Source organism: Phoenix dactylifera, chromosome 6 (assembly GCF_051530095.1).
Source record: "Phoenix dactylifera cultivar Ajwa chromosome 6, Ajwa_hap1_PhDact_Kaust_v1.1, whole genome shotgun sequence".
Lineage (NCBI taxonomy): Eukaryota > Viridiplantae > Streptophyta > Magnoliopsida > Arecales > Arecaceae > Phoenix > Phoenix dactylifera.
Window position 1 is genome coordinate 30,513,796 of NC_143195.1, and position 13,971 is coordinate 30,527,766.

The following is a 13,971-nucleotide window of genomic DNA, read 5'->3' on the forward strand; positions in this document are numbered from 1 at the left end:
ACATGAGGGGGGAACACGGGGCTCCCCTGCCAGATATTGTCCGGTTCTGGGGCTTCACGCAAGCGTCCTTCACCCCTCCCCGATTTTGTTTTCCACCCAAAACGCGTCTGCAGGATTTGGAGACACCCGCCTCATATGCCCAGGCTCTGGAACGAGTCTTTCCGATGTGGGACTATTGGGCCTCACAATGTACTTTTTACTTCATATTTCTTTATGGCTAAATGTAATATATCTGTCTGATTTTTATTTTGAAAGATGCACAAAGTAGGTAAAAAATTTGCGAAGCCTGGGTGCTTGTCCCAAAAGCTGACGAGATACGAAAGGCAAAGGCAAAAAAGGATTGAAATAAACTCAACGAGATTAGAGGCTCTTGGCATACCGGGCATGTCCAAGGCATTGTTTGGTTCAAATCAGAATGGTAATGAAGGACCGAACAAGATTAGGAATGGCGATGATTATGAAGAATATCTGCCATCTGATAATGAAGGACTGAATTCTTCTGGAGATGCTGAACTTGTGCCCATGATGGCTGCCCAACCTACTCTGCTCCCCACCTTTTCTACCCAGCAAACCCACGAGCTTTCAAGTCCACCTATTATTGCCAACAGCGTGGGTGAGAAAACTCATCTTTCTGAATCTTGTTATTGCTAAGATACTCTTGGTAAAATGATGGCATTTCAGTGATTTTGTGTTTTTTTTTGCGTTCTCTTTGTCTATCACTAGCAGGTTTGTCTTATGGCCTAAAGTATTTAAGTATTTAGCAGGTTCATCATCAAAGCGCATGCGGGGTAAGACAGTTAGGAAAGGAATTGATAAGCTCATTGCCCAGAATGGCGGAGAAAAGCTCTCTATTCCAGTACTTGATGAGTGGAATGCTTTATGTGGTATTAATGCCCCAAAGGTAGCCAATCTGTTGGGGGTGTATATTAGGAGAATGTGTCCAATTAAGGGCATACCGACGTGGCGGCATGTAGACGAGGCTACTCAATCTGCTATCATACAATCTGTCCTTGTAATTATTTATTGCACAATATTTTTTTAAGTACTTGTACTAGTTGCATTAACATACTACATAATGATTTTACTTATATTTTTAGGACAAGTTCAAAATCTCAGATGATTATCATGGCAATCTAGTAGCTCAGCAAGCTGTCCATAGAAAATGCTACAGTATTCACAGAAATTGGAGGCACAATATGAAATTGCATTACAAGCATCTTAAGAACGTCTTACATGTGGATCCTTATAGTCATCCATACGAACATGTGACTCAAGAGGATTGGCGCCACTTAATTGACGATGTGTGGAAAAGCAAAGAACACAAGGTAACTTACATATTTAGTGCTTCAGAGTTTATAAGTAAAATATTTGATCATAATGTTTTCTTTAGATTTTTAGTTTGTAATTTTTTGAAGGTGAGATCAAAAGCTGGCAAAAAGAATAGGAAAAAGCTTGAGTACAATTATTGTTCAGGATCTCGGTCATTTGTTGCAACAATGACTATACATGTAATATATTTTTGAGTATATACTGGCTATATTTTTAGTGAACTGCCTGTGAAACAATCTATGGGATAGTTTTGGCTATTGTAAAATAGACAATTTGCTGCAAGTAGATTTTTATTCTAGTTTGCTGCAAGTATATTTTTTGAATCATTTTATGCAAGTAGATCTAACAGTTATTCTAGTTTTCTTATTATGTAGTTGCTATATACTAATCTAAATTACACTTTGCAGCCAGAGTTTAATGGTTCTGAAAACCTTGAATTTCCAGAATTTTATAAGAAAACTCATACCAAGAAGAACAAATAGTGGATTGATCCTATTTGCGCCGTGAAACATGTAGATATCTAAAATCTTAATAATCATTTAAATCAGTTTCAGCTTTTGCATGGTTATATACGTTTAATTCTGTTGTTACCTTTGCATTGACAGTCAAAGATGTTGAGCTTGCGAGAAGAATCTTCCCAATCCGGTGTGCAATTAACATCAGAGGAGATGTCTAGGCAGACACTTGAAAAAAGAAAGAGATACATTTTTGAATTTGGGGATGGGCCGAAGCCCTCTTCATCTTCTTCCACACCCAGTCGTGTGTCACAAGACCATGTTGAGGAGTTGCAGAAACTTAAAGCTGAGATGGAGGAGATGAAGATGGAGCGTGAGGAGCTGCGGAGGCAATTGGAGCAGGAGAGGAGAGAGCGTGAGGAAAAGAAAGAGTGAGAGGAAGAACAGAAGCAAATTGCACATCTTACAAGTTTGGTAACAGAGTTCTTAAAGAAAAAGACTCAAACACACAAGTCATCTATCCATCATGATGGGGCCATGTATTCAACTGGTGGTACAAATACTCGTTGGTATGTATTCTCATTTATATTACGTAGATTATTTAGAGATTTGGACCAAATTAAGCGAAATATCATTGTGAACTTATACTTGAATTTTAGTTTATTATTTTTCACATGTGGTTATTGATTGTGTATTCTTTTTTGCTTTCTCAGATACATGGTGGAGTTATGAGCATGTAAAATCTAGTTTTTGGTATATGGATAGCTTTTGTTCAGATGATCATGATGGAGTTGTCTACAAGCAGAATCCAGTTTTTGGTATAAGAATATTTTTGTCTACATGATGATTGTATGGATGAATAGCAAGATCAGATATTTTGAAATTTTTAATTTACATTTTGATGTGTTTGGTGATGATTATCACCTTAACATATGGTATGGATGAAACATTTTGATGTATAGTTAATAGGTATGCTTGACTTTAGACTTATAGATGATGATATTTATAATGAATGATTATGGATTCTCCAATATTGTGTATACTTCTATTTGGATGAGCAAATATATTATGCAATATGGATATTGGATAGGCTGTAATGGTTGTACAGGATTTGGAACGAGCCCAAAAATAAATATTAAGCTTATAATTTGAATTGTTAATTAAATACAGGTTAATACTTTCTGCCACCAAAAAATGTTTGTTGCCAATGCATTCCAATACATTCTGCGACCAAACTATTGGTGGGGGAAGATAGACATTCAGTGACCATTTTTTTGGTAGCGGAAGACAAACCTTCCACGACCAACTATTTGGTCGGCATTGAAATTAGCGACAACAGATTTGGTCGCTGATAATTTTCTTCGGCAACCAAACGTTGGTCGTTGTTGGTGTACCTTAGGTGACCACACAATATTGGTCGCCAAAACCTTTCAGTGACTAGGGTTCGGCGACGAAGGGTATGCTAGTCGCGAAAAGGTTTCAACGATCAAGTATGGTTATTCGGCGACTAAAATCTTAGTTGCTAAATATGTATTTTCTTATAGTGTTTTAAAGTGTCGTGACACTTTAACATGTATTTGGTAAACAAACTGAGAAAGTACTTTTGTATGAGAAAATTATTATAAAAGACATTGCATAATATTATACAACAGAGCATAATAAAATATAATATATATTAATATATAAGTATATGATATAGTATAATATTATTGTAATATAATATTATATTATTATAATATAATAATAAACATTGTATATTATAGCATAATAATTCAATATAATATTAAATTATTTAACATAATATATCAATGTATTATGATATAATGTAATATAGTATTATATTTATACTATAATATAATAATAAAGATATAAAATATTATAATTATTAGTGTAAATTAATTTTTCATAATATAACATAATATTAAATTATTTAACATAACATATTAATGTATTATGATATAATATAATATTATATTATATTTATAGTATAATATAATAACAAAGGTATACAATAATAATAGAAAACAAGAATACCTTTTTTTGCACGGAAGGAAGTCTGATCTACGGCTAGAGTTCTTTATTAGGGCTCCAACAAATTTTTAGGTTTATAAAGGGACAAAATATGTATTTGTTATATTTATTATGAGCATTTTGGTCAAAAAAATAGCTTTCTGACAAATCTCCAAACAACTTTTTCGAAAAGCTCAAAAATGAAGCTTTTTTCCAAAAAGCTATTTTTAGCTTTTTGAAAAAGCTAAAACAGCTTCTCGAAATTTTTACCAAATACCCTTTTTCATCCAAAAGTACCTTTGGAGGACCAGAAAGTACTGTTTGGCCCTCCAAAAGCTCCCCCAAATGGAGCCTAAATCATTCTTCGACTGGACAAAGGAGATACACAAAGTACCAAACCAACCCATAAAATAGATTCATGTAAAAGTGACCCGTGGTGAACACTAACAATAAAATGGTTGGCTGGTGCTTCGTCACCGTCTTCTTTTTTGGAAGAAAAGGTTACGTGATAATTTGTTGTGACAGAAGCCCTTTTTAATTTCCTGGGAAAAGAAAAATCCTTAATCGGTTTTTCTTTTATCTAGAATGAATCATAGGAGAGAAGAGGAAAAAATCTATCTAAAAAAAACAGAAAAAATTCTAGGCTTATTCAAACATGCTACGGAGAACTAGGACACATAAAGTCCAACATCAAAGAACCATTGACCAACAAACCAACCAAAATCTATGCAGAATAGCTGTCAACAACCAGTTAGCCAACAACTGTCATCCGGATCCATTGGAGAACAACTGATGATACATGCCCATTACCCTGGTGTTAGAAGTTCAAATGTCTAGAGATTTACTTGCAGATATGGAACGTACGAGAATGGCGCAGCTGCTCAAAAATGTGAGACGAGGTTCACGGACTGCCTCATAACTCGAAACAGAGAAGTGGCCCAGCTACTCAGGTATCCGTATTCCAGTTCGTGACTTTTTGGAGTGATAAGTTACTAAAAAAAGACACAAACAATAGCACCTTATTTATTTAGATTCACTAATTACCTCTCTCTCTCTCTCTCTCCCTCCCTCCCCACCTCTCCGTGGAGTTGGAAACTTTATTTATTTATTGTCCCGTTCTTGGGCGAAGGGGTTAACTCTCTCACGACCGAAAATTCTTCCGGCTATCTGAAAGCGTTTATTTCCACCAAGCTTCCGACTCCGCTTCTCCCTTCGATGCCGGCCGGTAGATTAATTCCAAGACCAAACCCATTGATTTCATTGGTGAAAAGATTGCTGATGGGAACTCGATAGTGCTCCTAAAACTACTTTATGCATGTTCTATTGTCGGCAAAGAAAGACGTGTTGGGTCAATCCAGCACGTCACGCTTGCTAATACAGTCCAATTCTCTGTTAGTAAAAGAATAGATGGTAAGAAAACTTATCGGTTGAGGCGTATTATCACTATCCTTAAAAATAGATCGTGTTTCTTGGAGAATGAATCTCAATGTAGCAGATAATGACGGCCTATCCTCCAAGATATAACAACCAGGTCGCAGATGCAGTGACTAGTGAACAGCCCAGAATTGCTCGAAAAAACAGAAATAGAGAAGAGGAAGATATGGATGCAATTTTTTATTACACGCCCGGTTAACCCATTTTTGGATCGGATCTGCCAATATTGTCCTAGGTCTTCATTGGGCTCATGCGCACGTAGGCTACTTACTTTCTTTATTTTAAAATTTTAAAAAAGTTGAAAACTATATAAAGACCATTTGAGTTTCATCACTTTCCAATGTGGGACTAAAAAAAGTACACAAGAGAAAAGAAAGGTAGGCTTGGAATTTTGAAATACTCTAACATTCTCTAATTGATGATTGTCTGTATCTCTTTCTTTGAAGCAGAAAAGCAAAAAGTGTTTCACGTTTCTTCTGAGAAAACTCAAAAAATATATTTGCAAAAGCTTTAGAGGCCATAGAGCAAAAGATTTCTTTAAATAGCTCATTTTCAAGTTAGTTGTTTATACAAAAAAAAAAAAAGAAGATAAGGTTAGCTTAAGGCAGTACAGTATCAAGAAATGCTAAGAGCCTGGTTAATTGGTACCATTGCTGTTTTTTTTGTCTCTATATATTAAAGAATATTAAATGAAAGTTGATGTGAAGATAATATTTGCAGGAATTGGAAGCTACTCCTGGCTATTATTTGCACTCTGTTTTGAAAGTAATAGATCTTTGTTTTCGAAAGCTTTAAGAATTTTACAAACAATTTAAGAAAATAAAATAGTTTCATCATACATATCACTCGGCTGAGTTCATATTTCTGTTTGGATTTTTGAAAGCAAAGGCAATGCCAAATAGATCTTAAATTGACATGAAAACAAAAGAATAATTGCAAAGAATCATGGTTGGCACTTGTTTAAGGGGGTGAAGGGACAAATACCTGATGACGGGCCTCCTTAAAAGCAAAGTTCCGGAACACTGGTCAAGATTTTGCAGCATCTATGGTAGCAAAAACTAGTATTCTTGTTAGTCAAAAAGTCGACCTGCTTTGTTTCTAAGGAGGCCCAGCCGAGCTACCTAGACTCGATCGCAATAATAACAAATTTTACAAGGTTTCGCTTAACGACATCCTAATCTAGTTCCTAATCTGATGTTTAAACTACCTAAACCCAAACCAAATGAGTGAATGTTTGTGGTCCTGGTCCTGGTCTGGTTCTTAGTCACAACCCAATTGTATGCTCAATTAACCATCATAAACAATTAAGCAGCTCATTTTTATTAATTTTAGAGCATGACTATGACAAGAGAATCATGATCAAAATGGAGGGTTATCATTAAAAACTCATTTAATTCATGAAAAAGGAGAGAAAAAAGTATAATCAATGAAAAAATCGAAAAATGTCTTATATTTAGTACCATTATTTTATGATCAATCAAATACATGAAACTATCTTTCCAGACATCATAGATTCAGGCATCAATTTTTCAAAAAAATAATATTTTAGTAAAAAAAATTCGTAAACCAAACAAGTCCCAAAAATTTTGTACCATAATTTCTAACTTTAGTGTGCTACTTCGTTGCTAGTCTTCTGTCCAAAAGGAAAACCACTACTTACCATTAGATTTTACTATTTCACGTGTGCTTGAGATCAAGAAAAGGTGGAAATGAGAATCAGATTGAAGGATGTTACGATCGTTTTTACAGCATTTCCGTCCTCCACGCACAATCTAACGCTTGATTTGCGATTCTGCTAGTACATGTACGTTAGCATTCCTCTCAAAGTTAAAATATAGCGCGGAGTAATTTAATCATGGGTTAAGTGATGGCGAGCTATTCAAACATCCTCTTCGCCATCCACGACTATGAGGGACGTGCTTTTGAAACATCCATTTCAAGAGTCAAATCAGGAAACGTACGATGAGAAGATGGATGGTTGGAGCAACTACTGACGTATGACTCTTGCTGAATTATTTATTTATTTATTTAGCTAGCACAGATAAAGTTCGCTGCAGAAATTTATGTAATTTTTTTTTTTGTACTTTTCTTTTCTGCTCTTGGTGAGATTAAATGCATGGCAAGAAATTGCATGGATATTTCTAAATAGGCTTCCGTACCCATTATTTTTTTTAAACGATACATCTCATGTGTTGATGTGGCAGCATGTGATTGGACTGCAGGTTGCACCTTTATTTTGGTTCCAAACACGTGTTACCACTTTGGTGTATGATGAGGTGCAAAGCGCAAGAACTTTTATAATTGGAGTGGAGGCATGCCGACCGTTGAGCGAGGCGAATTGCCGACCGCACAGATCCGGGACTAAGACCTGAATTAAAGTTTCTCAACAGAGGTCGGTGTGGTAGAGTTAATTTCGTCATCCATGATGCCATATAATCTCTGGTCGTGATGGAGAGAGTTCTACTTTTTGACACAATTGTAGGTTAGACTGAGCTGAGAGCTGCTTGAGAGGGTCTGGTGTATATCACTTCTCTTATGTAGGTTGACAAAAGAAGATTCTAAGACAGTGATATCATAGCTTAGCACTAGGATAAGGCACCCTAATGTCCAGCTCTAATCGGCATTCATAGACTCATTACTAGCTGCACATGTTGTCGGATCAGATATACATACAGAGAAGACAACAACAGGTGCGACTAGGTAGCATCTACTGATACAGTGATATAGGAGTCCTCATTAGAGCTACTCCAACAACTTCATTATTTGATTGCGATGGATGTTTATGGTTGTATCTGCTTTAAGATACTGTAATAAAGCTAGTTTCAATTAAAAAAGAAAAAATAGATACCTTGCATCTTGTGGTAACTATTTTGTTATCCTTCATTTTTTTTCCGACTTCAATAAATTTCGTAAGACCACCAAAGACCAAGGAAATCAATTATGAGGAGCCCCTAATATTTCTTCGATATTTCTAGATCTCTTTAGAGATAACTAGAATATATCATATGGAATGCATATGGATGAGAAATCACGGACAATGCTTCAATAATGCACTCCCTCGGGGGCTGCTGTTCCATAATAGAATAACAAACATCTTTAGTAAGTAAGGCTGAAAGTGGGTCGGGCTAGGCCAAGCCATGCCCCTACTCAAATCAAGCCCCTTTTTTTTTGAGCTTGGGCTCAAATTTTTTTGGATAATCCAGACCCAAGCCCGACCCATGCCCAAGCTCGAATCCGACTTGAACCCCATTGGCCCGAATTATCTGTTTAGGCCAAAATAAGTCTGGCCCAAACCCAATTGAAGGTTAATACTTCATAATATTTCTTCCCAAGTAAATGAGCTAGCTAAAAATTGGGCTCTCTCCTATATTATAAGTAAATAATATGTGATACATTTCTCTCAGTTAAACCCATTTCAATTTGTCCTTTACTTCCTCGTTATTCTCTCTAAATAACAATATACAAAAATAAATTGATTTGGGCCTGAATTTGATCTCTGTTTTGGGTCTTATTCGAGCTTAGGCTCGAGCCGGGTTAGACTGGGCCAATGACATACCCGACCTCGGTTTGAAAAATAAATGTGCTCTACATTTAAGCCCAAACATGGTCTGAACTCTTTACGAACATAGTCCGACCCAAAGTTGGTTCAGCCCGATGGGCCTCTAGCCAGCTTGAGCCCATGTCTAGCAAAGGGTTTGGGCCCAAGTCAATCATATGCAAAAATTTCAATAGGATCATTTTAAACCTGAATGCAAGGAACTGCACCTTCATGTCCCTATTCCATAGAGTATAACTCCATAGAGTATATTGGCTATAATTGAAAATTTACATACCCAGGGTTATGACCTCATTTTTAATGGATCAAATTAAGTTGCAGCAACTTGCGCTTGTAAGTAGTTGGAAATGCGCGCTAGAATTGCAAACCCAAAAGCAAAAAATCCAGCCTAGGCTGGCACTACTAGGGGCAGTAGCGGCTGTGTCCATGCAGTGGCCCAACCCTAGGAACTAGCTCACGATGCCGCAAGCTCGATTCGGGCAAGGGCCTTGGTCAACGTAAACGCCATAGGACGGGACCCCTACTACTTTTTGATATGACTGAGAGCCCGTTTGGCATTATTTTTATTATTTTATTTTAAAATTAAAATTAGAAAAAATTGAAATAAAAAATGTACTATATTTTTATTTTCAAAGATATTTTTACTATTAATAAAAATGAAATAAGAAACTTTTATTTTTAATGTTTTAGAATAAAAATTTATATTTTTTACTATCATCCACTGCATCACTTTCACTATCTGTCTCCGTGGTTACTACCATCACCTTCCGTATTGCTAGCTCTCCCTCCATCTTTGCCTCCCTACAACAACCACTCACCACCCCCATTGCTGCCTTCGCCGCATCTTACTGCCATTGTTCTCATCTTCTCCATAGTATCTCATTTTTCACCATCGTCTCCATTGTCTTAGTTGCTACTATCACACTATTTTATATTTTCTAGAAATAATTAACTATATCATATATATTTTATTTCTATTTTTTAAATAAAATTTTATTTTCCACTTCAAAAATGATAAGTGATTTTTTTTTTTTGGGGAAAGGAAAGGTGGGGTCTAGAGTAATTTAAAATAAAATACTCGGAATTTATCTAGTACTGCTGTTAACTTCGGCCCGATTAACGGTATACATAGTGAGTAGGCAGGTATTGCGTTCGAGCTCGGCCTGCAACAACGCAAAGAAAGATTTAGCTGGTTGGTGCTTAGCCCAACTCAATTATTCCTTGGGCCGGGCCACCTAAACTCCTAGGAGCCGACCCTACCCTTCCCTCATCAGCACGCTATCATGTTTCCCTTCTACCCCCTCTTTTAAACTCCTCCAGCTGCCGCAGCAAAAGCAGGGTGTGGTTGAGCTAGAAGAGGAAGCAGAGCTTCATGAGTTCTTCACTCAGGCAATGCTCCAGGCCATCTCGACCTGGCCACAAAGTCCTGACTTCAAAAGCTCAAGCTAATCGACTAGTTTACGTCAACAAAAAGATTTTACAAGCTATGTGAGGACTCCAGCTTGGCTGTAGACAGCAGCAATCCAAGTACACCCGGACGTCACAAAGCGTCCCATAGTGAGAATTCCAAGCGTAAAGACACCCTCAGAGCGCAGTTCCAAGCATGCCATTCCCACCATCATTCCCATGAGCCCCAGGGCTGCATCCCTTCCGGAAAAGAGGAGCAGGCTTGCCCGAACCCATCCATGCCAAAACGCTTTTATGCCCCCTCTTCCTCCCACTAATCAAGCTTTTGTGCGCCCACTGTCACACTAATCAATTACCAAAGAACGTAAACACGTGACCCCCAAATCTAGTCTCCTTTACTAAAGTAATCCTAACACACATTCCACCCTCATCATCATATTTCCCAAATCCAGCTACCAACCAGAGCTCGGCTATAGGAGTACATCAGTAAGAAACTTGTAAGCCATTTCTTTTATAATCTAGAGACATAAACTAAATGGAATTTATTAAGAAACGAGATACTCTATCTGTCCTCCATTTCCTTCTCTGCCCAAAGATTTCCCACTGCCCTGGTTTCTATACCTTCTGGTCTTCCCTCCTGCCTTTATAAGTCGGAAAAGGTTGCAGAATGAGAGCCCTCGATGCGTTTTCCAGTGGAATCGGACTGCAGAAAACTTTCTTTCTTGCTTGCTTGCTCGCTGTCCAATGGCTCTCCCTTCCAGACCTCGTCTCCTCTTCCTCCTCCTCCTCCTCCTTATAATCATGTTGCCATCCCCTTCACACCAAGCCCAAGACCCTCGCCTCATTGACCGCATTGTAAGGGACTACGCCTTCCAATCCTACAACACCAAGCACCACAAGACGGCCATCCTCTATAAGCTGCTGCTCCCACCGAGCCTCTCCGGAGTCGCCGCAGAGACCGTTCGGTATCGAGCCGGCAGCCTTAGAAGATATGGAGCAGCCATCAGAGAATTCCGGGTCGCACCTGGTGCCTTTGTTCGCCCCCGCGTCGAAAGGCTCATTATCGTGCGCCAAAACTTGGGCAACCTCTCCTCCATGTATACCGGTTACGGAAACGTATCTGGGTTCCAGCTCGTCTCTCCAGTCCTGGGCCTTCTCTTCTACAATTCAACCAGTCTCCGTAGCTCTCCTTCCAAGAATCTATCCGAGCTCGGGGTCTTGGTCCCTAGAAAACCGATCACGGTGGATTTTTCCAGAGTTGTTGGAGACTTGCAGCGTCTGAGACCGCTCTGTGCGGTGTTCAAGTTGGACGGCAGTGTAAGCTTATCGAATCAAACGGCGAATAACGTCTGTGCCTCGCGGCAGCAAGGCCACTTTGCTCTGGTGGTTCGCTCTGGTAAGAGCACTGATGGTATTGAGAAGAAGGTGAAAGCGAGTAGATGGAAGGTTGTGGTGCTGAGCGCAGCGGCGGGTGCCTTCGGAGCTGTGCTTCTGGGGCTGATCGTGGTGGCGATCGCGAGTGCGAGGAGGAAGAGGTATCAGAAGGAGGAGATGGAGCGGAGGGCATACGAGGAGGAGGCGCTGCAGATCTCCATGGTGGGGCATGTGAGGGCGCCGGCGGCGGACAACCATGCATCGTCTTCTTTGTGATTGGGAATTGAGGCTGAGAAGGAGAGTTCTTCGTTAACAGGGCGTCTTCCATAGATCCGATTCGTTTAGGCTTGCCTTTTCCATGACATTCGTCAAGAAGAGAGTTCAAGCTAGACCGTTGTTGTGTATCTGCTTGCTGACCATATACGTAGAAAAATTCTTTGTACAAGTTTGTCTCTTCTCTTTGTTTTGAGAAGCAGTTTGGATTCTTCGACAAGACAAAGGTAATCCACTGAATCGAATCCTGAAGTTGGATTTCCAGGAGCACGAGCCATTGCCTATTGGCAATGCATCAGATGAGCGCTGGTGGGAGTTGGCAGGCAGAGGTTGCCAAGCATGATTCCTTGTACTGATCTTTCGAGGACAAGAAGAGGCAAAATCATTGTGTTTTTTTTTTAGTCCTTGCGTTTGGGCCACGGTATGCTTGCATTTGTTTAAAACACTGAGAGTAAAGTTCCCCAAGCATAAGATCACTACACTATAGATAATTGGGTACAAAAACATTAAGAAAAAAGATAATTAACAACCATGGTTTCCCCTTCAGTATTGTGTTACTAAGTGAAAATTATGAACCCTATTCATTAGAATCATCTCCACTATAGATAATATTTAAGCATAAGATGAAACTGACTAATGCTAAAAGAGCTCTACGCGCTTGGTTTTTTTCAATAAATCACCACTTCATATGTTCTCTCTTCAATCTTTAAACCCATGTCATTAAAATCAAGTTCTGGCAATTTTACCAATTAAGCTATATAATGATATAAAACTCTTCTTAGATAGTAATTCATAGTTTAACAAAATCGTATATTATTTGTACATGTAAGTGAAGATCCTAGTGTGTTGTCAAGACCTATTTTCTCAGCTTCAGCTTGAATAAGCCGAGCTCAAGCACCACAAGATCGTTACACTGCAGGCGACTCATGGGGAGATGCTACAATAAGCTGCAACATGTGCCCATAGGAGCCATAAACATGGGCCAAACCCAATATCAATGTCAAATGGAACAATAAGCTTAAAAGCATGTGCCTGGAATATTTGTTTTACCGCCTTCTCGCAAAGTTAAGAAGGGAATTGGACAGGTTAACTCAAGCCCAACCCAGAATTCGACAGGGTTGGGGCAAGTTTGGGCATGACCTACGTTGGATTTATTTTGTTTGAAAATTGTAACCTAACTCAAATTGGTTTGGCTTCGGGTTGAGATATCAGGCAACGCAATCCAATCTGAACCCAAACACATACAAATACGTTATATACACATATTAGGTGCCGCTTCCTTTTTCAAGAATTCACTAGTGTTTGTTTAACTATTTGAAATTGGAATCCATATTAAACTCATAATGTTGCCATTCCTGAATAATCTTGTTTTACTTTTACATACTATTATACATGATATTGGAGTATCCAGAGTTTTTTATTTTCTGCTTAGAAAATAATGTTGTTATACTTTAAATTCATTGAGGGAGTGGAGGAAGAAAAGAAAAGGGGAAAAGGACATGAAGGGCCACCAAGCCCTCAAGCCCAAAGTAGACCAGGTCTTAGTCAAAATTGAACCATAGAAGAGAAGTAGAGGATGCTCTACAGAAAAAAATTTATTTTACAAGCACAAATTTACAGTGTGCGGTTTGCACTACGGAGTTTGGTGCAACATTCGATGGTTGCCATCAAAAGATAGATGGTCATCAAATAAAATTTGATGGTTGCCATTGAGCTCTACACCAGACTCTGCAACCCTTATTCGACAGTTGTTTATCTCTTGATGGCAGCCATCGAGCTATACCAGACTCTATGGTGCAAAAAGTGCACCACACGGGATCCTGCCTCCTATTTTTTACATTGGGGATCGAAAGCCCTAGGTCCATCCCGAGTTCAAGACCGTCATTACTACTGTATCTCAATTAACGCACACTTGCCTACCTTCCGCATTTCTCTCCCTAAGGTCATATATGGTGAGTAATAGCTAGAGGAACACCTTCACCCTGAATTGCATGATTCCCTCGGTGAAAGCCCGGGCGAACGGACTTAGAACCCTGCCTTGAATTGCATGACTCCCATCTCCACTCTTGTAGAAAGGTCTTGAGGTCGGTTGGATTGGATAAGTAATTCCCCAGAACTTCCTCATGAGTTGAG

The 13,971-nt window shown here is 38.7% G+C and overlaps 1 protein-coding gene across 1 annotated transcript; it reads left to right on the forward strand.

Moving 5' to 3' along the window:
- The first annotated feature begins 10,724 nt into the window (after positions 1-10,724).
- LOC103697445 (uncharacterized) lies at positions 10,725-13,241 on the forward strand. The gene has a single exon (XM_008779300.4). The coding sequence runs from the start codon at positions 10,936-10,938 to the stop codon at positions 11,839-11,841; it is 906 nt and encodes a 301-aa protein (XP_008777522.3). The 5' UTR covers positions 10,725-10,935; the 3' UTR covers positions 11,842-13,241.
- The last annotated feature ends 730 nt before the right edge of the window (positions 13,242-13,971 follow it).